This window comes from Carassius auratus, chromosome 15 (genome assembly GCF_003368295.1).
Source record: "Carassius auratus strain Wakin chromosome 15, ASM336829v1, whole genome shotgun sequence".
Lineage (NCBI taxonomy): Eukaryota > Metazoa > Chordata > Actinopteri > Cypriniformes > Cyprinidae > Carassius > Carassius auratus.
Genome location: NC_039257.1, coordinates 3,200,669 through 3,223,322, shown reverse-complemented (window position 1 = coordinate 3,223,322; position 22,654 = coordinate 3,200,669). Strand labels below are relative to the sequence as shown.

Genomic DNA, 22,654 nt, shown 5'->3' with positions numbered 1-22,654 from the left:
AGAACAGAGAGATTTCAGTAATGAAGGGCTTGGTTCCCTCCCAGAGCTTTTGGGATAGTCAAAGCCACACCAATATGTTCGTAGGAAGTTACCAACACCTGCTTCAGGAATTGCATGAAATTTCAAGGAATGGTTTATTTTGTCATTTATCCACCCTTATTTTCTATTTATTTCAAACCATGTATGTATTTCTTTCTTCTTTGAAAGGTGTTAGTGCTGCTCTTTTTCATACATTGAATGGAAGCCAATTGTGAGCGACTTTTACAACATTTAAGAGAAGCTGAAGTTAAGAAAATCTGCACATATACACTGAGAAAAATTTGGTGTTGAAACCATTTTTACTAAGAAATTGCTAGTAAATTTCATTACAAATTAGCACATACAAAGCTCAACAAGTTCAACAAGCTCTGGTCACCATTTTTCTCCTCAGAAGAAAGAAAATCATACAGGTGAGGGTGATCATATGGTGACCGAAAATTCATTTTGGGGTAACTGTGTGTATATAACTGTGTGTTGTAATGCATCCCCATGACATCATGTGTTTAGTTTAGCCAGTTAAGTCATCATGTTCAGACATGAAAATATCAGGATACATCCATCTGGATCTAGTCAGCAGCGCAATTTATTTGTATTGAATTTGCATTAGGATACAAAACGGAATCTCATCTGACCTGAAGCTCATTGGAAAATTGATTGTCATTAATATTGCTTGAATATTGATTGTGCTTGTACATCAGAACAGCATAAATGAGCAAGCATTGGAAACTTGAGGAACCTGCCTATCCATTTGATTCCTGAATCATGTTAAAATGTATACCACAGTGTTATTGATTTCATGATTGTGATTGGCTGATCTATCTAGCTATCTGTCTGTCTGTCTAATCTTTTATTAGATTCTAATTATTATAATTTTATTTTCCCCAGGATCCCGTCTGCGGCAGGAAGACTACGCACCCCGCATTGTCGAACACCCCTCTGACCTGATCGTATCCAAGGGTGAACCGGCCACCCTAAACTGCAAGGCTGAGGGGCGACCCACCCCCACCGTGGAGTGGTATAAGGATGGAGAGCGTGTGGAAACGGACCGGGACAACCCTCGATCGCACCGCATGCTCCTGCCCAGCGGCTCGCTCTTCTTTCTGCGTATCGTACACGGCCGTCGCAGCAAACCTGACGAAGGCTCCTATGTTTGCGTGGCCCGTAACTACCTGGGAGAAGCGGTTAGCCACAACGCCTCACTGGAAGTAGCCAGTAAGTGCTCGGCTGGTTTCTAATCATGCTAGGTTTTTGCAGTTTATGGGTGTCTACATATAGCATGCAGTATTAAGAGTTCAGATGTGCTTGGATAACATAGGCCTAGCGGTTCAGTTCCGAATGATTCGTATCGTCTTCCAGGAGCGGTTTGAAAACAGGCCAGTCTTAATTTGGCTTTGTGTTTGTGACTTTCCTGGCATAGAACTGAATATAAGAGAGCCTGTAGCCTCTCCAGCTGAATAGAAAGCGTTTCCAGTTTCCTCTTGGGTCTCTGGGTCTCAATGTACTCAGTGGGTCGGATAATCTCGCTGGAGATGGGCAGGATGTGACTGTGCCACTGGACCTGCATGGTGATCCTGATGGAGGAATCGGGCCAGATGGCCTGAAGAGATCAGAAAGTAGGTGTAGTAATAGTCTTAGTAGGTGGTTGTGAGCTATAAAAACCATAAATGAGCTCACAACAGTTTATGATATTTAGTGTAGAGATTACAAGGAAGTGGTTACCTTTATCTGTTATGCTTTATTGATCTGTGCTTTATCTCTTTGTCCGATTGGCGTAGTCTGTCCGATCCTTGTAGTTTGTTCTTTTTTCATTTGATTCGAGGAGTTGTGCATCAACGGGGTCGATTTGTATCCTTTTTAAAAAGCATTCACAAAACCGTTTTTGTGTACAGACTCAAAGCAGATACTTGAAATGGGCTTATTACTTAAAACTTGTGGTTTTCAGCGATTCTCCTTGACCTCGGACGTGATATGCATTACATACCGTCTCTCTTTAAGCTTGAAAGGACTGATCTCGGATATCAACCGCTTTTCAAGTATGCCTAGGAGCTGTCACCAAGCCTCTTGTTGTAATCTAATCGAGTCAGTGCTGGACCCGGAGGGGGGCGAGTCGCTCGTGTAGTGTGTACCAATGGCATGTCTTACTCACTCTTAAGATCTGCTATGAAAAACTGGCCTTACCCTTGTAGAAATGTAAGGTAGCTCTTGCCTACATTAAAAAATCTATTAATTGTTTAGTATTTTCATATATATTTTTTTGCATTTTATATAATAAATGCAATAAGTATATATCATGTTTTATTTAATACAATTTATAATGTAGAGTTTTGAAAGTGTTTTTTATATCATAAAAATTGAAATACCATGGTTAATACAGTTAGCGTTGCACGTGTTTTTGTAAGCTCCTGTCGGCCAGTGCTGGTCAAACAGAAACATAAATTTGTATATGTTGAAGTTGGTGGGGAAATTATGTGAGCTCAGAGAATAAAAAGTGAGAAAATATCATGCGGTAAATCAAGCAGCGGGTGATATACTGTATGTTATTTGTTCTGAAGGCCTTCTTTTTTTTTCTTTGCAAGAACAAAAACAAGAGGCTTGGCAGGCGGGCGGACGACTTGGCCCGACATGAGGAAAAGCTCGGGCTGCTTATTCTGAATAAGGTTCAAACAGGACCATAATGACACAGTGGCAAAGCTCAAAACCCTCGCTGCCTGTCCGCTCCCTCCGCCCCCCTGCCCCGCCGCCACGCATGTAATTACCCCGTTCAGGCAACCATGATGGAAACCTGCGACAGGAAGGTAGTCCAATTCCTGCCTAAACTCCCCTTTTCCATCCAAAGCCAGACAGCCAGTGTCGGAGGCAGAGAGAAATCTATCACTTCACCGATATCAACACTCACCTACTTATTCAGACTGACACAAGGAATGTCAGACCTGCTGTTTGCCAAGAAAACCGCCGAAAAGGAAGTTAAGACCTCAAAATGTGTTTGCTCTGCCTAACCTGCTCTTACAAGAACACTGTGTACACAATCTATCCTTTTTCTAAAGTTGTTTTAATAATCCCACTTTTACGATCGCCCAACACCCAGCGGAACATAAATCGCATACAACTTTCAACAAGCCGTGTTTGGCCAGCAACGACGTTTAGCACAGATCTGTCGTGGTTTATTATTAACTTCACGTACAGTAGAGGCTCTGTACGGAGGTAAAATTAGTCAATCCGGGCATTCGTTCTGCTCTGTATGTCCTGTGTATGTCCCTAAAGTTGGATTTTGCCCCTTTTGTTTTCATGTTTTCCTTTCAATATGAAACTCGGAGGCTTATAATGCTTCATGTGTCACGCTTTGTTAGAGTATAATGACTCGCAGAGGAACAAAGATTGAGAGAGGAATGCAAGAAAAGATGGGACTGGCTTTATTCGTAAGAGCTCACTGTTCACCCCGATGGCTCCGGGCTAGCGTTGCGTAATGCTTAGTATCAGGCTGCATCTTCAAGAATGACAGACCGGTGTTTCGCAGGTTTTCTTGCACTCTAAAAACAGCTGTAAAATGGCGATCAAAGAAAAGGAAGTTTAAGGACCCGCATAAATGACAAAGAGAGATTGTTAAAAGATTGACGGGTGGTTATGTGTCTTTTTATTGTTATGACTACTTACAGTGTGAAACCGGTTCGATTAGTTGGGGTTGTAAGTATTTTTACTGGTTTTAAAAAGTGACTGTGAAGGCATTATGTAGACAAACAATTTTCAAAAATCGTTTTGGATTTTTCAGTTTATTAATAAAAAATAAAATTAAAATACGTTCATGCAAGAATATTAAGCAGCACAACTGTTTTCACTATTGAAAATAAAAAGAAATGTAGCATATCCAGCGTATAATAATTATTTCTGAAGGATTGTGCTGAAAATTCAGCTTTGCATCTCAGAAAGAAATTACATTTAAAAAATATATTCGAATAGCAAACAGCTCATTTAAATTACGATAAAATTTCACAGTTTTTGTGTTTTTACTTTATTTTTGATCAAATAAATGCAGCCTTGGTGAGCAAATAAGACTTCTTCCAAAAACAATAAGAAAATATTACAATTCCAAACTTTTGAACGTGATTCTATCTTGTAGGGATCTCTCTCTCTCTCTCTCTCTCTCTCTCTCTCTCTCTCCCCCCCTCTTTTAGATCATTTAACTGGAAAAGAAGTCAAAATAGAGAAGTTAAAATATTAAGTCATCACATTTTTGCAGTGTGAGAGTCATAAAAACTTAACCTTTCCCCAAAACTCTCTCTTTTTTTTTTCACCTGTAATACTTTTGAGGAGTCAGCTCTGTCCTTTATTAGCATGCTAAATAACTGCAGCATGTGGAAAGCCTCTAATTATAGTGTACTCTTCCAGTTCTTGGGCTGCGGTGGAAATGTGGATCAGTATACGCCAGACCCCGATAACCCCTTCAGGACGTGTGGAGCGGTCTATAGCGCTCTCTAGTCTTGGGCTAAGAGAGACTTATTAATTTGTGTTTAAAACTATTCATCCCAAAGTTTTTTGTTCCCAGTCTGACGCTGAATTTAGGTTTGATTACTGGTTTCTGCAGTGCTATATTCAGGATTATGTGGACAGTCATTTAGCACAGTTTCACTATGTTGTGGCAGTCATGTGAGCATTGCGAATTCAAATCTAGGTTGTTGCGTTTCCAATCCCATTCAAGCAAATTCTTCACAAAATTTCTTCTATGTTCTGTATTATTCTTTACAGTAAAAGAGGCAAAAAGTCCAAAAAGAGTTTTGGCTGGCTGAAAGAGGAGCTGCTGTCGTGACAGACAAAAAGTCTGATGTATCGTCTGTGAAACGGAGGGGGACAGTTGGCGTTCGGTCTCTGAAGGGATGTTCCCCTCCGCTACATCTGTGTGCCCCCGCCACCTTTGATATTCAAAGCAATCCGTTTCCATTATAAATTCATAATAGCTGTGCAGAATGAGAGTATTTGTTTCATTAAGTTATTATAAGAGGGAGCTGCATTAAAGTTAAAGAGGACAAGGGTTTAAGGTCCCTTGGGAATCCATTTTCCTGATTCTTTAGTGCAATTAAGTCTCATGATCCTTTCAACCATCTTCATACCTCTGCTGACATTTCGGAAATTAATTCAATTATGTTCAACTGTGACACGTAGGCGGCAGATTTTGGCGGTCAGACTTGGCGGTAAGCTAAGTAGTGGCCTTTTCCCTGAAAATAATTAAACGGCATAGTGTTTCCTGCAGATAATCTACTATGCATGAGGTGTATTCCCAACCCAAGAAGAGCAGGAAGACAGTGTTCCTCACATCTGCTTTTGAGATGTTAGTATGGGTAATCGTCGCAAACCAGCTCTCTTTAATTGGCTGGTGGGTGTGTTTCTCCTTTAGCGTCACGGGGACTATTTGCAGATGCCCAGAAATTACAAGGAAAACTAATCTAAGATGTTTAATTACAGCGCTGAGGGGAGTTACTGACAGCCCTTGGGGGATGGACGGAAATAAAATAGAGACCAGAGAAGATAAGTGCAGGTTCTTCCTGGTTTTTCCCTTGTATCATGCTCTCATCTCTCTGGAGATCCACACTAGCTCTTGTTTTGTACTCGACCTGATTAGCATTAATATGGTTAATTGCTTCAGCTTCAGGCCCCCGAACCATGCAACATCTGCCATGCATATTCAGTCATGTGATTCCAGCATCTCATTTCTAGTGGCATAAAAAGTTGGAGATGTGTGATATTGAAGTTTGGTTGAATTTTCGGCTAGGAATGCACAATTGGTATTATATATGTTAATGACCAATTTATTTATTTGAAATGTTTATGTATCATTCTTATTTTTACATGCATTAAGACGAAGTAGAATATTTTAATTTATTATTTTTAATAATAATAATAATAATAATTGTGTTTAAATATCGGACTTTTTTTTTTTTTATGTATATCCTGAATTCACTTGTAAGTTACTTTGGATGAAAGCATCTGCTAAATGCATAAATGTAAATCTAATTTACTCAGACAAAAAAATATATATATAATATATATATATATATATAAAGATTTTATCATTAATTATGGATTACTGACCATAACCATACCTTAAAAATTATTTGTATATTAAAAAAGTATATTAAACTGTATACATTTAGTTTAAATTGATCAAAATCAAGTATTATAAATATTTCATTATTTTAAAATTCACCATTTTTAATTCTCCGTTTATTATCATTGGACATAATTTAGATTTTATGCATCCCTTATTGCAGCTGTTGTGCTCCAAGAAAAAAAAAAGGTTGAAACACTGTTTAGTCAGTGCTCAGTAGGTTTAGAAAAACCTCAGTAAGTGGGCTAGAGAACTGTACAGAAAACCAGCGAACTGTGTCTTTAGAAGATAAAGTAATGGCCAGAAGGTGTTTAAAGGCTTTGTTCTGCTTTTGTGGAAGACAAAGATCTCCCACTGCTGAGCTCATGGACGAGGGGAGATGGACGAATGGAAGTAGGGTCAGAAAGTTCACCGCAGTAATGAGCGGTGGCGAGAGCTGGACGGATGGATGACAACTTCAGGATGGATTGCTGTGTGAGGGTAACAGGTCCGGACAGTCAGGGTGACGCTGACACTGGACGCCTGCGCCTCTAGCTGACTGTGACCTGTCCATCTTTCTGTATCTGTCCCACAGTTTGGGTGAAGAAATCATTCTGTTTCTGACTAGTTCTGATAATGATGCCTTTTTCTAGTCTACACTGGAAATATGTACCTGTGTTTTGCATACTGGCGTTAAAACACTCAGGTTGCCTAAATATATTGTGAATCGTGTCACATTTGCATAGATAACACTGAAGCAACAATGAAAATCCTCAGCCTGCAAAGAAACCGAACAAGTTAGAGCTGTTTGAGGGGAAAAAAAAACCGCATAGTTTGAACAGATGGTGGATGTTGATCTTCTCTGGGCATCTGGGCTTAGCTTGAAATGGAGGATAGGTAGGTAGATGTGCACATGGGTGGTAATTACAGGCCCTCGACATGACCAAGCATTTCAGACTTGCTTTGATCCCAGGAAATGCGCTGCATCCTCAGACAGGTGGAGATAACTTCTCCTGAGGTCATTTAATGGACGGCGCTCCACAAATACAAGGTAAATCCCTCTGGAACCAGCTGGCTTAGCGCAAATCGTTCCCTATAGCATGCAACCTTTATGAAATTGTTATGGCTAAAATCTGGCATTTAATTCCTGAAAAAGTCTTTATAGTTGTCCTAGGATTTCTTTATAGGGTTCATTTAGAGTTCTGTCCTTCAGCGGTTCAGTTTGTTCTCACACATCCAGTACGGCCTTGAAGGGATCGTGCTGACGCAGCGAGTGCCGCCCCACCTGGGCCCCGTGCGCCCGTCCTGATAAACACAGCGTAGCCAAAACTATTTGGTCCTCCTGTGGCAAGAGCCTGTAGATACGACCCATGTGATTCAAAGTGATTTCCTCTTGGCTGAACTCCATTTGCGATAAACTCGGCTGATTGTACAGTCCCTCTCGGTCGGAGGCCCAGATAGGAAGTGTGTCTCGGGGGCTAATCTTCCCCCCCTTCGAACGGAGGGCCCAAGTATTAGTCCCGCTGCTGTCTCTAATCCCCCACTTCTGATTTGAGAGTCTCCCATGGCCTTTGGGATTGAGAGGAAAGTGTTTTTTCTCTCTCTCTTTTGCCGTGTTTATTTTTTGAAACATCTTTATGATGTTGTCCTGCTCCGCTACACTTAACCGTTTATTAAAGCAAGGTTAAGCCTTCGCCTGAAGCCTTTCAATCAGCTAGTGGAGTCCAGAAAGGATTAACAAGTTTCGGAAGATGAGAAATAACAGAGATTTTGAGGCAACAATTTCTTCGTTTTTTTTTTTTTTCATTTTAATCTGGGCTCATGTCTTATAAGTGTCATGTATTTTTATCGGAAACTCCACTGCTCGTTACTTCCTGCTGGAAAGTTCAGGGATAAGTGATGCAACTCAAGCGTAACAACATATTTTTTCAGAGGACAAACTATTTCATGCATGCCGCCTGCTCTCGTTTTCTGTAGTACAGCACATTTTTATGATTGTGGTTCTTGGTTACCTGTTAGTCTAGATGGTTAGAATATTTTAGGAAGACTATTAGTGCATGAATAAAACATTAACTTACAACTAGCTATGCCACTTTTTTGTTTTTATTGGTATATAAGAAGAATAATTTTAAAAACAATATTTAGAAATTTGTAAATTAATAAATAAACTATATGGATAGCTGACAACATAATTCTACATTTCTTTTCACATTTTTAAAAAGTTAAAACATTTATAAATAAATATGAAATCATATAAAATTATTTTTATTTATTTAGATTATATGCTATATTAAATGTATAGGCATTGGATTTTTAATGTGTTTATTGATAGTTCATTTTTAATTAATACAAATAATTAATGCAAAAAAGTGAAATGTAACTATAAATTAATGTAAGTTTAAATTTCACATATTTTAAATATTGCATAGTTGAAACTTGCGTTATTTATTTAGTTTAAAGGGTTAGCTCACCCCCCCCCCAAAAAAAATAGCCCATAAATTACTCACCTTGAAATCATCCTAGGAGTATATAGCCCCTTTCACACTGCACGTCGGACCCAGCATATTGCCGGAACATTGCCGGGTTGCCTTCTGTGTGAAAGCAACCACATCCCGGGATTGATTCTTGCATTGAACCCGGGCCGGGGACCTAGTAACATTGCCGGGTTCAACCCAGGACAAGCGCTGTGTGAACAAAAGCCAGATCTAATGCCGTGTCGAAGTGATGACGCGCGTTATCTCGCGACACTTTTACTGGCTGTTTTGAAGGAAGATCAACGTTTAGGACGAAAAAATATGTGCAAACTGTAATGAAGCAGAGATCAGTTAGTTCCTCACTTTCCGCGCTGACGCAGAGATCGTCTGCTTGCTTCAGTGAAAGTATAACTTGCCTAATGTTTTTTTCACTCGTACATTGCACGTCACGCACTGATGTCACGTGTCGTTACGGGATCTTCACGGATTGTGTGTGAAAGCACGTACATATTCTGGGTTATCACTGGCAGTGTGAAAGTGCAAATCTAGCGACCCGGGAACAATTGCCGGAACTCTTTACCTGTGTATTTGCCGGAATGGCAGTGTGAAAGGGGCTTATGAATTTCTTCTTTCATACGAATCCAATCAGTTATTTAAAAAATTGTCTTTAATCTTTCAAGCTGTGTGATGCCACTCAGTGGGTGTTGCACTGCATTGGTTCATAAGAAGTAAAAAAAAAAGTGTCTCACATAGCTCCGGGGGGTGAAGAAAGGCCTTCTGTAGCAAATCGGTGCGTTTTCATAAGAAAAATATCCATATTCAAAGCGTTATAATCACTTTAATCTAGCTTGCGCTCACTGTTGTAAACTAAGCAGATCTGGGAGCATGACGTATGAGGTCAGCTTTGTGTGTGCGCCAGTGTTAACAGGAGCAAAGTTTCCTTACTTTAGCAAAGGAAAACCAGTCTCCTCTTGGCTTATATCGAAATCCTCCGACATTCTTCTTTACAAATCCTCGTTTTGTACTTCTAATTACTGACCGTTGTTTTGTTTTGTTCTCTCTACTGCATTTCCGTGTGCGTTTTAAATATGGATATTTTTCTTACAAAAATGCATCAAATCGCTACAAAAGGCCTTTGTTCATCCCTGGAGCCACGTGAAACACTTTTTTTTAAATGGATGAGCTTTTTATTAAACTTCTCATGAACCGATGCAGTGAATCAGCAAAAATCTGATTCAAATGTGGTCGAGGTTGCATTTTATGTATCGAAAATTCAGAACATTTGTCGGTGTACGTTGTAGCCTATATCAGAGCTTTTGAAGTGCCCTCACAACAAGTCCTGCTGCTCATGACCCCCACAGAAGAGTCAAAGACCAACAGAGAGTAAACAAATGAATAGGCAGGGACAGTCCTGTCCTGTCACACACGTAGCTGTAATAGTTTGAATGGCGAGGTCAGCTCGAAGCCCTCCCCCAGATAGAGATCTGACAGAGGAGAGGTGCGTTTGGCTTAGCTTTGCGCTCTTTGAGGCACTTCAGTTATGGCGCTAATCCTTCTGGAAAGGACATTACGACATGGCGTGACTCTGACCTTGGAACAGTTTCAGAGTCACAAATGAAATCAAAACAGAACAAACCGATGAAGCTTTGAAACAGAGCATCACTAACTAAAACTAATCCTAATTATAGCACTACGTTAGATATCAGACGTCGTTCAACTAGTTAGATCCACGAGTCGCATCGCTTACGGTTTGACTGATAGATTAATGGTGTTTGCTTAGGTTGATAAATCTTAGAAATGTCGAATTACAGGTTCTTCTCATGTTTCCGGACTCCTTATCGCCATGCTTCTTGTTGCAGGAAAGAGGTGAAATTGACAAATCACTGTCAAAGCAGCTGTAGTAGCTCTACGAGCTGTCTGAAAATGTCACAAACACTCACAGCGAGCTCCTTTGTCCGCCTGCCGCCGTTCCCTCTGAGCTGGGTGTGGCTGTGAAACTGTAACATTCCTGCGTAACCCCACACCGCGCGACCATAAAGAAAAGACACAAAGAACGTGGATGAAATGATTGAATGGAAGGGGGATAAAGATGAGAGAGCTGTCTGAAAGGAAGCTTTGAGAAGGGCTTTTGGGGAAGGTTTCTCTGGATCTGCCCGGGGTGACTGGACTCATTTAATTTGAACAGTGCCTGCGGATCAGGTGATGGTAGTGATTTGAGGGTCAGTGTGTCAGGCTATGAGACGGAGAAGTGTGCACGAATTAAGAAGAGCTTGGTTTTGGATCCTGTATTTGCACAAAGACTCTGTTAAAACATCTCTTTTGTTAGCTCCTATAAAAATACAGTTATGTCAGATGTTATTAAAAACTGCCGTGTCCATATGCAAAAAAAAAAAAAAAATATATATATATATATATATATATATATGTATGAATGTATATGTATGTATATCAGATTCAAAAGAATTACCCGTAATCAGACTTTTTTAGTTGATTATTGATTACATGTGTTCACAAAATCGCAATAAATTATTTATAATCATTGATTCTCCCTAATCTTTCTCATTAAAAAAATAAAAAAAATCCATACAAAAATGTCTACATGGCATGCAGGTAAACAAAATATTTCATTTATTTTGATTTTACATTTTTATGACTTAACTAATTTTTAGCTTTTCATTAAACTCACAAACCTCCCTACAATTCCTTCTCGAGCCCCAGTTTGGGAAACCTTGACATAATCTAATGCTTAATTCACTTCATGTTGTTAATAACAAGAAATGGAATATATGTTCTTTGCATTTTAATATCAGCATGGTGCAATATTATTATGTATAAATCATTCTGATAAACAAGTTACGTTAAAAGTAATCAAAAAGTAGTCTGATTACATTACCTAAATTTTGTAATGTAATGGATTGTTACTATCTACAATTTGTAAGTAATTTAAGCAGCTCTCTGTGTGTTTATATACATACATTACAGAACAAAAGTTTGGACACACCTTCTCATTCAAAGAGTTTTCTTTATTTTCATGACTATGAAAATTGTAGATTCACACTGAAGGCATCAAAACTATGAATTAACACAAGTGGAATTATATATGGAATTATATACATAACAAAACAGTGTGAAACAACTGAAAATATGTCATATTGTAGGTTCTTCAAAGTAGCACCTTTTACTTTGATGACTGCTTTGCTCACTCTTGGCTTTCTCTTGATGAGCTTCAAGAGGTAGTCACCTGAAATGGTCTTCCAACAGTCTTGAAGGAGTTCCCCGAGAGATGCTTAGCACTTGTTGGCCCTTTTGCCTTCTGTCTGCGGTCCAGCTCACCCCTAAACCATCTCGATCGGGTTCAGGTCCGGTGACTGTGGAGGCCAGGTCATCTGGCGCAGCAACCCATCACTCTCCTTCTTGCTCAAATAGCCCTTGATGACTTCAGTGTGACTCTACAATTTTCATAGTCATGAAAATAAAGAAAACTCTTTGAATGAGAAGAACCAATCTCATTATTTCCACAGTCTTTTAAAGTTGCAACCACATTTTAGAGCATATACATTTATTTGCCTTTGAAAAAATGTCATTGAACCACAGTTTCAGCTAGAATACCATTTAAAGTTATTGTTACCACTGTAAAATCATAGATTAACATGGGCAACCTTACCGCAGTTTTAAAGCACAAACAATAAGTGTAGTGCCTAGTGTACTGTGGTTTTCAGGGCCACCGAGTGCAGTGAACTTATGCAAATTGAATGCCAGAAATATGTGCAAACACCGGTGGGAACTGTTGGAGCTCCTCCGCAGTTCTGTGCACCGCAATGCAGCTGTCCTGAAGGACACTCCTCGCTTTCCCAGCACAGCTGCAGGTTTTGTTGCAGGTGTGTGCGTGCTTGTCATTGAAACGCACCTCTGCCGTGGCCCGCTTTCCCTCATTAGACCCTTTCCAACAGGATTACCAGAGTGCCGAGTCTGCAGGTACTCTTATAAGTTCATTTCACCTGCTGTTTGGAAGCCATAATAGCTTATTGATTGGCTGACAGAGATGCACTGGGGCAGTGGAGAAGGACGTCCGGCGGAGGAGGAGGGGATAAGTTAATCGCAGTTGGACGCGAGTGAAGAGAATTCAATCAGACAACCCCCCAAGGTTTATAAGTGGCGTGTAAATTTGTGTCCACCTCAGTGGATTGGACCTGACTGATGTCTGAGCACTTGCGAAGCAGCGGTTCTGAAAGGGAAAACGAGGAAGAAAAAGAGAGAAAACCTGTTAGCTCATGTTTAGCATGTTTAATATGTTAGCTTGGAGGCATTACAGTGTGTAAACTCCTGTCTTTGATTGCAATACTTGAACAGTTGAGAAGTAACATATGATAGTTATTACTGCTGTATTTCATCTGGACTTCAACGCACATGCAGTAAGGTTAGTCAGGCAAACCAAAACATGTTAACTGAAAACATATTTAAAATAAAAAATGCTAAAATAAACTGGTTTATTATTAGTTTATTAGCTTAAATCACACTGACAGCTGATATGTCACTCACTCATTTTAAATAAAAAGTGGGACTTTCCTACAGTTGCCATATTGACCACTATGTTTTTCTATTTTTATTTTATTTTTATATATATATATATATATATATATATATATATATATATATATATATATATATATATATATATATATATATATACTATTTTTATTATACATATTAAATATACATGTATAAAAAAATTTAACATTATTATTATTTTTAACTTTTTTATATTTATTAATTTATTTATTTAGAAACAGAATGTTTTTTGTCTTATTAAAGTTAATGCATAGTAGAGTTATTCATATTTTCACCAAATTCCAGGGTTCCATTTATCTTAGCGCCCTAGTAACCCCAAATCTGCTGACTCTCATTGGAAAGTTTTTCCGATAAGCTCCACATCCTGCTTTCTCATCGACAGCTGGCGGCTGCATCCGTCTTGTGCATTTAGAGGTGCGTGTGTTTTCTCAGAGGAGCTGCGGCCCATTAGCTTGACCTGTCATACACACTTTACACCTCCATTACCTGGAAACTGCACATCTCGTTTTTTTTATTTAACCAGCCGGAACCAGTTGCCATTCATGGTGCATTTAGCACAGCCGTCTAGATCACATCCCTATTCGCTCAGACCCGCTCAGACCCAGATCACGGACCCCACTGGCTTCGCTAAACGGCATGTACCACTGAAGACTTGTTTGGGAAACCTTCCTTCCACCCCCAACAGTCCATTTTTGCGTTCACATAGTTATTCCAGGTCTATTTGCATCCTTTCCAGGCTGGCGCTTTCGTTCTGGTCTGGCAAATCTCATCCTGTCTGCACGTAAACGCTCCGTGACACAGAGACAAACAGTAGATGATGGCGGAAAGAAAAATGAGGTGAGATAGAGTGGCGAAACACACAGACCTTGACCCTCCAACAGACACCACCCTCGACTGGCCATCGCTTATCTTATTATGATGTCAGGACCAACAAGATTCGACCCCTCCGTCACCCTCCGTGATCCCATGACCACCATGCCATTCCTTTTAACCATCCCGCCCCAAATGCTTGTATACAAAAAACATCTGAATCAACCCACTGTCAGAACATGTGGGATATTACCCAGAAACGGCCTGGCACACGGTTCAAAGGCAATCACAGAAAGAAAACAAACAGGCAGAGGAAGATAAGAGCAGTTGTGTAATGTAGATGGACGTGTGCTCCAAGATTTGGGACAAAAACATTCCAAAAACACTGCTATAATTTAGGAAACTTTTAGTATTTGTAGATGTGCGTGAACTAAGCATGATATTTATTACGATTGTAACTAATCATTACATTTTTTAATTGTGAATTTAATTTTAAATGAATATACGTATATATAACTGTAATTTTATTTTATATATATATATATATATATATATATATATATATATATAAAATAAAAAATAAATATATAGTTACATGCGAACAAATAAACACACATAAGCATATAATTTTTTTATTAAATATTATTACATTTATTAAATATATAATTTATGCTATTTATTTAATGCTATAATTCTTTTATATAAACACACATATGCACGTATATTGTTTACATTTATATTCAAACTGTATTTTATATAAATATTTCACATGAAATGTGCTCACACTTCATGATTCTGTCAATTTTAGCCTTTGAATTCTACTTTTTGTTGACTTAAAATAAACTGTTAGAACATTAGGAGCATTATGATAACCAGCACAAAACGTTGCACTTGCATTAGAAAATTTTGAACTGTAAAAACTCCACATTTTAATATACCCACAATCAAACTGGAATGTTTGGAAAGCATTTTTAGAACATGAGTTTGTTAGCAGGAGTGGGACAGAGCTGAGAAGCTTGCTGTGCTTGCATGGAGAAGATAAGAAGACAGGTGGTTTGTAGTCTGATGAAAGAACGTCTGACAGCTGGCAACTCTCAGAACGGCTCGGTCTGTGTGTGTGTGTGTGCGCGTCTCGAAGAATGTGAATGTTTGCATGTGTGTTTGTGTGTCAGTCTGTGTTTGGCGAGTCTTTGTGGGTCTGCCAGCTGAGACTCATCCCAGAAGAGCCATCCTCCGGGTGTCCTGCTCCTCTGGCGTTCCTGGCACGCACCCAGCTAATGCCAGCACCCAGAGATGCTGAAGTGTCTGACACCAGATCCGCACGGGGAGGAAAACAGCAAGAACCATCTCATGCTTAAAGGGATAGTTCACACGTACACACACACACGAATGGTATTAAATACTCATGTCACAAACCTGTATATTTTCTTCTTCTTCTAAGAACCCCCCAGAAATGTAGTTTTTTTTTGTCCATACAATGCATTCATTCAGATAAAGTAGTATTTTACACACATCAGTGTTATTTTAGCATGGACACTATTATAATATTATGAATTAGTTTTTCTATATTTCCCGTTTTTCATTTTAATTTCAGTTTTTGTTGATATTTCAGTAACTGTTTTTGTGATTTTGTCATCTTTTTTGAAAACCTCATAGTCTTTATTTTAATTTTAGACCTGTAAACACAAGTGACATTTATTTATTTATTTTTAAAAATTACAAAGCAACCTAATTTTATCTGGCTTTATAGCAAACTTTTTTTTTTTTTTTTTTTTACAAATTATATACACAGAAAATAATATAAATTTTCATTATTTACTCACCCTCATGTCACAAACCTGTAGGACTTACATTCTTCTAAGAAATAAATAAATAAACAATACAATTATATATATATATATATATATATATATATATATATATATATATATATATATATATATATATATATAAACATTCTTATATTTCCTTCTTAAACTCTTAAACATTCACTATTGGCATTGATGTTTCCTATAACAAATATAGAGCCTTTCGATTGCACAAAAGGTTTTTTAAACTAAGAAAACTGTTCAGTGAAAGGTTCTATATGGAACCCAGAATGTTTATTGATTTTTCATAGTGATACAGGTTTGGAATAGTAAAGGATTTTTGGGTGAACTGTCCCTTTAAGGGTGATTGGCAGTGAACAGTGTTCATCTTCAGTAATAGTCAGAGACATTTGGCAAATGGGACTGTAAGCGGTTATTTCAGTTTCAAAGTGACATTTTGTGTCATTATTCCCTAACTTTCTGTTTGACGGGTTACTCCGCTGATCTCCAAACACTGCCATCGTGATGATAGGGTGCTTTGTTTGCCCAGAGAAGATGGCACAAACAGGGCACACGTTGTTGTTTGCTGTTGGCAAACACGTAGAGTCCTGGGCAAGCACAGCGTTGTGTAAGTACCTCACACCACAGATCACAGTTCTTCACTTACCCTGACTAGAACTCTTCAAAGTGCCAGCGCAGTGTCAGGCCGCAGTATAATCTGTGAATAATAGATGTGTAGTTTTAACTGTTACATACATAACTTCTCTTTAATGGTCTTTTGGACCATATGCTGAGAGACTTTGATGTCCAGATTTGTCCTCTGGCTCTGATGCTTCCTGAAATGGAGTGTGAAGACTTGATTTACTATATCAACATCAATGGTTTCGTCTCATTTCTGAGAGTGGTCTGTTGGCTGTTGGACTTGGCTCTCCTCAGCCGTTTGAGGGAATAGACAGGACTTGTCTTTGACTTTGTCTTTTGCCCAGGAGGGCTAGATCACCTTCTGAAGTTTCCCAGGTGCATGAGCTTTACTCTGTAAGAAAGAGAACAGAAATTCAGAACAAATGGTGTGGGGATCAAACTTTTTTTTTTTTGCTTCCTCTGCATCCACTGTTGCCATCCATTTATAAGCTGTTTCTATTTTTATTTTTTATTTTTCCAGAAAAATTAAATATCATAAAAAATAATCATCACTGCTTTCACTGAAATGAAAACTGTATTGTTATTTTATTAAATTCAAATTCTAAAAAAAATGTAAATTATAAATATTTTAAATGTTTAATTGTATTGCAGTTAAAAAATTTTTTTTAATAATTAATTAATTCATAAATATTTGATTATTATTGTTATTATTATTTATATATTTGTTATAGTTTTTATTATAATGTTTTTATAAAATAATACATTTTATTTTATCTTATTAAATTGAATAAATTCAGTCCTTTATAGATCAGTTTTACAAATAATTAAAATCATTAAAAACTATATATATATATATATATATATATATATATATATATATATATATATATATATATATATATATATAATTATTGTTTTTGTTATAATATAAAAAAATGCATTATTACATTTTAATTAATTGTATTTAATTTGATCATTTTATAATGTATTAAATTACTTAGTCACATGACTTCACTATTCTGTGAATGTTTTTCCATTGTAGTTACTGTAGAAATCTTTCTCCCACATTAGAAATGTATTTACTCAAATTAATGCTTTTATTCTACTTTTTTTGTTTTCCATTTAGCATTTTTGTAATGTGATATACCAGATTTGGCATATAAATCAATGCATAGAAACCCAGCAGCGTATTTCCATTCATCAGCGTGGCCGTGTAAGCATCCATGAGTGTCCGTGTCCGTAATAAATGTGTTGATGAAGGTAATTGCTTGGTCAGACAGTGATCACTGGATGGTGAAAATGAGTCCCGCAGAGTTCATCTCCAGGGACTACATTACAATTCACCATCTTTGAGACCACCATGACACTATTTCACAAGCCAGCGCACATTTTATGCCTCTATCTTATCTCCGGTAGACTGATATTTGTGCAAGGATCCTGCTTTATGAATTTATTTCATTAGATGATAAGTTTTGATAAGCCACTGGAGTTAACCGCCCTTGTGTAAATCAATGAGTCCTCAGCGCTGGAGAAAAGTGGGTTTCAGTTCGCTCTAGCGTACTAATGAATTGCATATCAGTGTGAAAACAAGGGGATTTGACTGGCGATTAGAGAGGAAGATTGGTTTGGCTGTTCCAGCGCTCCGCTCTCACAGTCGGAGGATTGCTCTTTATCGGATAGCTGCTCTCCGCTTGGATATTTATTATTGCTCTCCACACAAACTCCCCAAACACTTACGCTGCTGTCAGAGAATCTCTGCATTTCGTTTCATAAGGGGGTCAGATAAGCCCCAGGGTATAACCCTTTCTATATTGCCTTATTTCCTGACAAGATAAATGCAATACTACAGCAGGTAAATGCAGAAGATTAGCTAATCCTGTATTAGCATAAATCACACGCAGAATGAACACGGTCTGCTGTGTATCACAGCACACTGCATGGTAAATATTGACGTTATAATGAAAGTATCAGAAACATATACTTGAAATTAAATGGTTTAGGATATGCATTCAGTTTCCGGATGCATTTCAGAGTCTTTAAAATGTGTTTTCGTGTCATTAATTGATTTATGATCTGTTTTTCCCAATAGTGGGAATTGTTTCCCTGTTGTAAATCGACACACAGCTGTACTCTAAACTAATTATTACCGGTGTTATGTACTTTCCTTTGCATATTGCTTGAGATTCTAGTCACGTTTTCAACCCAAACAAGGAATTCAACTTATTATAACAAGACAAAGATATTAATACTTTTATAAAACATTTTATTTAATGTATTTATTTTATTTATTTTTATATATATATATTTTTTAATATTTAAAATAATATCATCACTTTAATATGTGATATTTGAAATAATTATAATTATTGTGCACTTTAAAAATCTAATTTTGATGCCCAAATAAGACATTTAAGCTAATATAACCATACAGTGAAATTTATTTTATTTTATTTTATTTATAAAAATTTAGTAAATATTTTATTATATAAAATAGCTTTATATTTAAATGATATATTATTATATTTTATATTATATTATAGTTGACTCCCACTTTTATATGGTTTACTTCCTCTTTAAGATGCATTTCATTATGGTATGTATAATGTTTTATTATGTGTCATTAATTGGTTTATATCTTGTTTTTACGCCCCTGAACGCTCGTTGTTGTCTGTTCTGAATCCACTAATGCATTAATAGTCATAAGAGACAGAGAGATGTGTAGTTGTTGAAGAACTGAGAGCCTCTGTCCAGAGGAAGCATAGCAGTGCTTTGGTAGAACAGATTAACAGACACAAAAGAGCTAGTGTTAGGGATTCACGTATGGCCCTTTTGCTCTGTTTTTATTCATCTGCAGTCGGAGATGACACTGTTATGAAATACTAAGGGCTTTCATCCAGCAGATTTGATTTCCTGGTCCTTAGGGAATCGAGTACTTAAAGTCAACTTTGTTCTGGGAAGAGGTATTTTTGCCCTCAGACTGGAGTTGTTTCAGCTGTCTGCTTGTTTTAGCAGATCATCTCTTGGTCATTTTGTCTCTAAGCTGTGAAGAGCAGATGGCGGTGAGAGCGTACCGTCGGAGGAGGCTAAGCAGACTGACACGCTAGCTCTACTGTTAGCTGTGGGAATGACAGAGTTTACAGTAAACACCAAAGTTTTCCTGACTCAAAGGAAGTGAAGTGTTTTTACCAATGTAATGTACTTCCTTTTCAACATTGTTTTATATCAAAATATTGACATTTTATAATTAATCATTTGAATACGTAATATTAAAGAATCAAAATTATGTGCATTTTTTAAATTGCATTTTAAAATTACGTGTTGCCATGTAAACGAGGAAATGTTGTGACTGTTATAATGCAATGATACATACTTAAAAATAAATTTATTCAATTTTGTTTTATATGATTTAAAAAAATTCTTATATTTAAAAAAAGTATTTTTATATTATGTAATATTTAAATAATTTTATTTTAATGCAAATTTAAATGAATTAAGACCAAGCAGTAAAATAAAGATTAATATTTAAACATTATAGTAAATATATTAAATATATTAATATTTAAAATGTTATAGTTTATGCAGTTTACTTCTATGCAATCTTTTCTTATTTAAAAAAAAATTAATGTCTATTGTTGAAAGTGTAGTGATGTATGAATCACAGAAAACTTTTATCGAAAGTTAGGCAACAACTGAAAGATTTTTTTCTAATACTTAAAAAAAAAAAAAAATTAAGTGATGTTTATAATATAATATTTCAGTTCATTTTATTATAGTGTGAATGGAAGTGAACTAAGACCAAACAGAAATTAAATAAAATAAACATTGTAAACATCTAGTAAATTGCTAACACAGTAACAGACAATCATGTATTGAATGTAATTCTTTCACATTTAATTTTGAGCCAAAGCCAAAACTTCTAGCCATGATTGTGACAAATCTGATATCAAAAACTATGGACCTATTGTCATCCCAGCCCAACATGTGTGGCATTTCCACCTGAAAATCCATCTTCACGTCCAGGCCAACACTAGAGCGCTGTTTCATACCTTGAGCGGCTAGACTCGAGCCAGGAGGCAGCAAATGGCCATTTTTAAAACACAAACAGGCTTATGTTTTGGAGTCGCTCGTTTGTTCCGGCAGCTTGACTGTCAGCGCTGTCCGTTCCATCGGTGTGGATCTGTTGAAGCAGCGGTTTGTGTTAGCACCTGATTTATCAGTGTGAGGCGAGATAAGGCCGCTCCATCACTCTGCTGTGTAATCCTTCCAGTGGCAGTGGATGAGGAATTAACCGGATCGCAGCTGTGGGAGCGCTGGCCTGACCACTGCTGCCGGCTCCAGGAACAAGGAACCATTGTGGCTCCTGTCTGTTTCTGCAGTTGTGCCCATTGTGATGGACAGTCAGAGTCGGAAAGACTTCACTGGAAGAGGATTCAGAGATTGAACCGCAACTGATCAGGATCAGAGGGTCAGTTCTGTAACGAAGCACCTCGACACTTGACCCAAGGACTTGTCATGTGCTTACTGCTTAGTCAAATTCAAAAAAATACAATCACTTTTTCATCCGAAAGAGTAGGGCTTTGTTGTCTAAGTTCTCGCAGTAAAATCGTTTTTTCTTTTTTTAGCCATTGTTCTAAATTCTACTTTTGTCCTCATTTGCCATCTACATAAAGAATTTAAGCAAATATAACAATACAATAAAATTATATATTTATTTATTTTTACTTTATTTTACTCTAATTCTTGTACATTTCATTTTACATAAGATATGTTTATGTTGTGTTTTATATAATAAGATATAATAATAAAATTAATCATTTTAATGTAAAATATGTTAAATAATAATGATCATTGTGCAATTTAAAGTCACATGTTGTCACATTTTGGCATCTAAATAAGAAGAGCTAATATAACTATACAATTAAATATGTACTTTTTTATATTTATACATCATTTTATTTTAGATAAAATATTATTTTATGTATAATATATTAAAATGTTATATATTGCATATTGCTATTTTTATATTATTCAGTCATGTTCAAAATGATAATTGTGTATTAATTTATTTTTGTATAACTATTCAACCACATTTTGAAAGAAGCATATTGAGTGCTGCGTCGTTCTTGGTCAGCGTTAAGCTGAACAGACTCTTCTTCTAGAAGATCGTTCTCTCTCGTGCTCTGCAAACTGTCTGGAGACGTGTTGGTGGACCAGAGTGAGATGGATTAGACTCGTGGGCAAATCTCTCATCTGAAACTGTGTGTGTGTGTGTGTGTGTGTGTTAATGTTAACGTGAATGTAGCTCCCTAAACTGTGGCCGGTTTCCAGGGTTTGACTCGAACCCCTCTGGGAGTGAAGTATCCATCATGCAATGCTGCGATCTCTGCACACTGCTGACGGCACCTCTCTGTGATTGGCCCACAAACATTGTTATGTTTCCTTTGTGTATACGCTAAAGTCAAAAATCAACTGCAAGCTAGCTTATTCATTGTTAGGGCTGACACGTGCTGATGGAAACTCAGTTACCGGTTACTCCATTAACATTCAACAGCTCTGTACGTTGCAGGATCTTTTCAATTGCTGGGTTTTGTCACTTTACAATAATAGTATTTACTGCATTTGAAATCATGAATTAACAACAAAGACCTGTTAACTATTACATATACACTTAAAGTTGTATAAACTAATATTCATTAATGCAATATGAACGATTTTTAAATCATTTATGTGAACTCAGTGAATGAGTCTGTTTTTGATCAAATCATTTGAGTGAGAGAGTCACTTGATTAGTTGATAAATAAGTCTTTGTTTTTGAACAAATCAGTGAGTGAATGATTCACTGATTCGCTCATAGAGTCGATTGATTCATTAATAAATGAATCAGTGTTTTTGAACAAATCAATAAGTGAATGATTCACTGATTCACTCATAGAGTGGCTTGATTCATTAATAAATGAATCAGTGTTTTTGAACAAATCAATAATGATTACTTCGCTCATAGAGTCGCTTGATTCATTAATAAATGAATCAGTGTTTTTTGAACAAATCAATAAGTGAATGATTCACTGATTCGCTCATAGAGTCGCTTGGTTCATTAATAAATGAATCAGTGTTTTTGAACAAATCAATAAGTGAATGATTCACTGATTCGCTCATAGAGTCGCTTGATTCATTAATAAATGAATCAGTGTTTTTGAACAAATCAATAAGTGAATGATTCACTGAATCGCTCATTG

At 37.0% G+C, this 22,654-nt stretch overlaps 1 protein-coding gene across 9 annotated transcripts in view; it reads left to right on the top strand.

The window, feature by feature from the left end:
* LOC113114762 (roundabout homolog 1-like) overlaps window positions 1–22,654 on the top strand; it is a 260,076-nt gene that overhangs the window by 120,754 nt on the left and 116,668 nt on the right. For 8 of the 9 annotated variants that reach the window (XM_026281731.1, XM_026281736.1, XM_026281738.1 and 5 more), the window contains one exon: window positions 925–1,251. In XM_026281731.1, the coding sequence (XP_026137516.1) occupies window positions 925–1,251 (327 nt within the window). Of the gene's footprint in view, window positions 1–924; window positions 1,252–16,136; window positions 16,405–22,654 lie in introns of those variants that run through there. The other variant, XM_026281740.1, reaches the window with a different exon arrangement.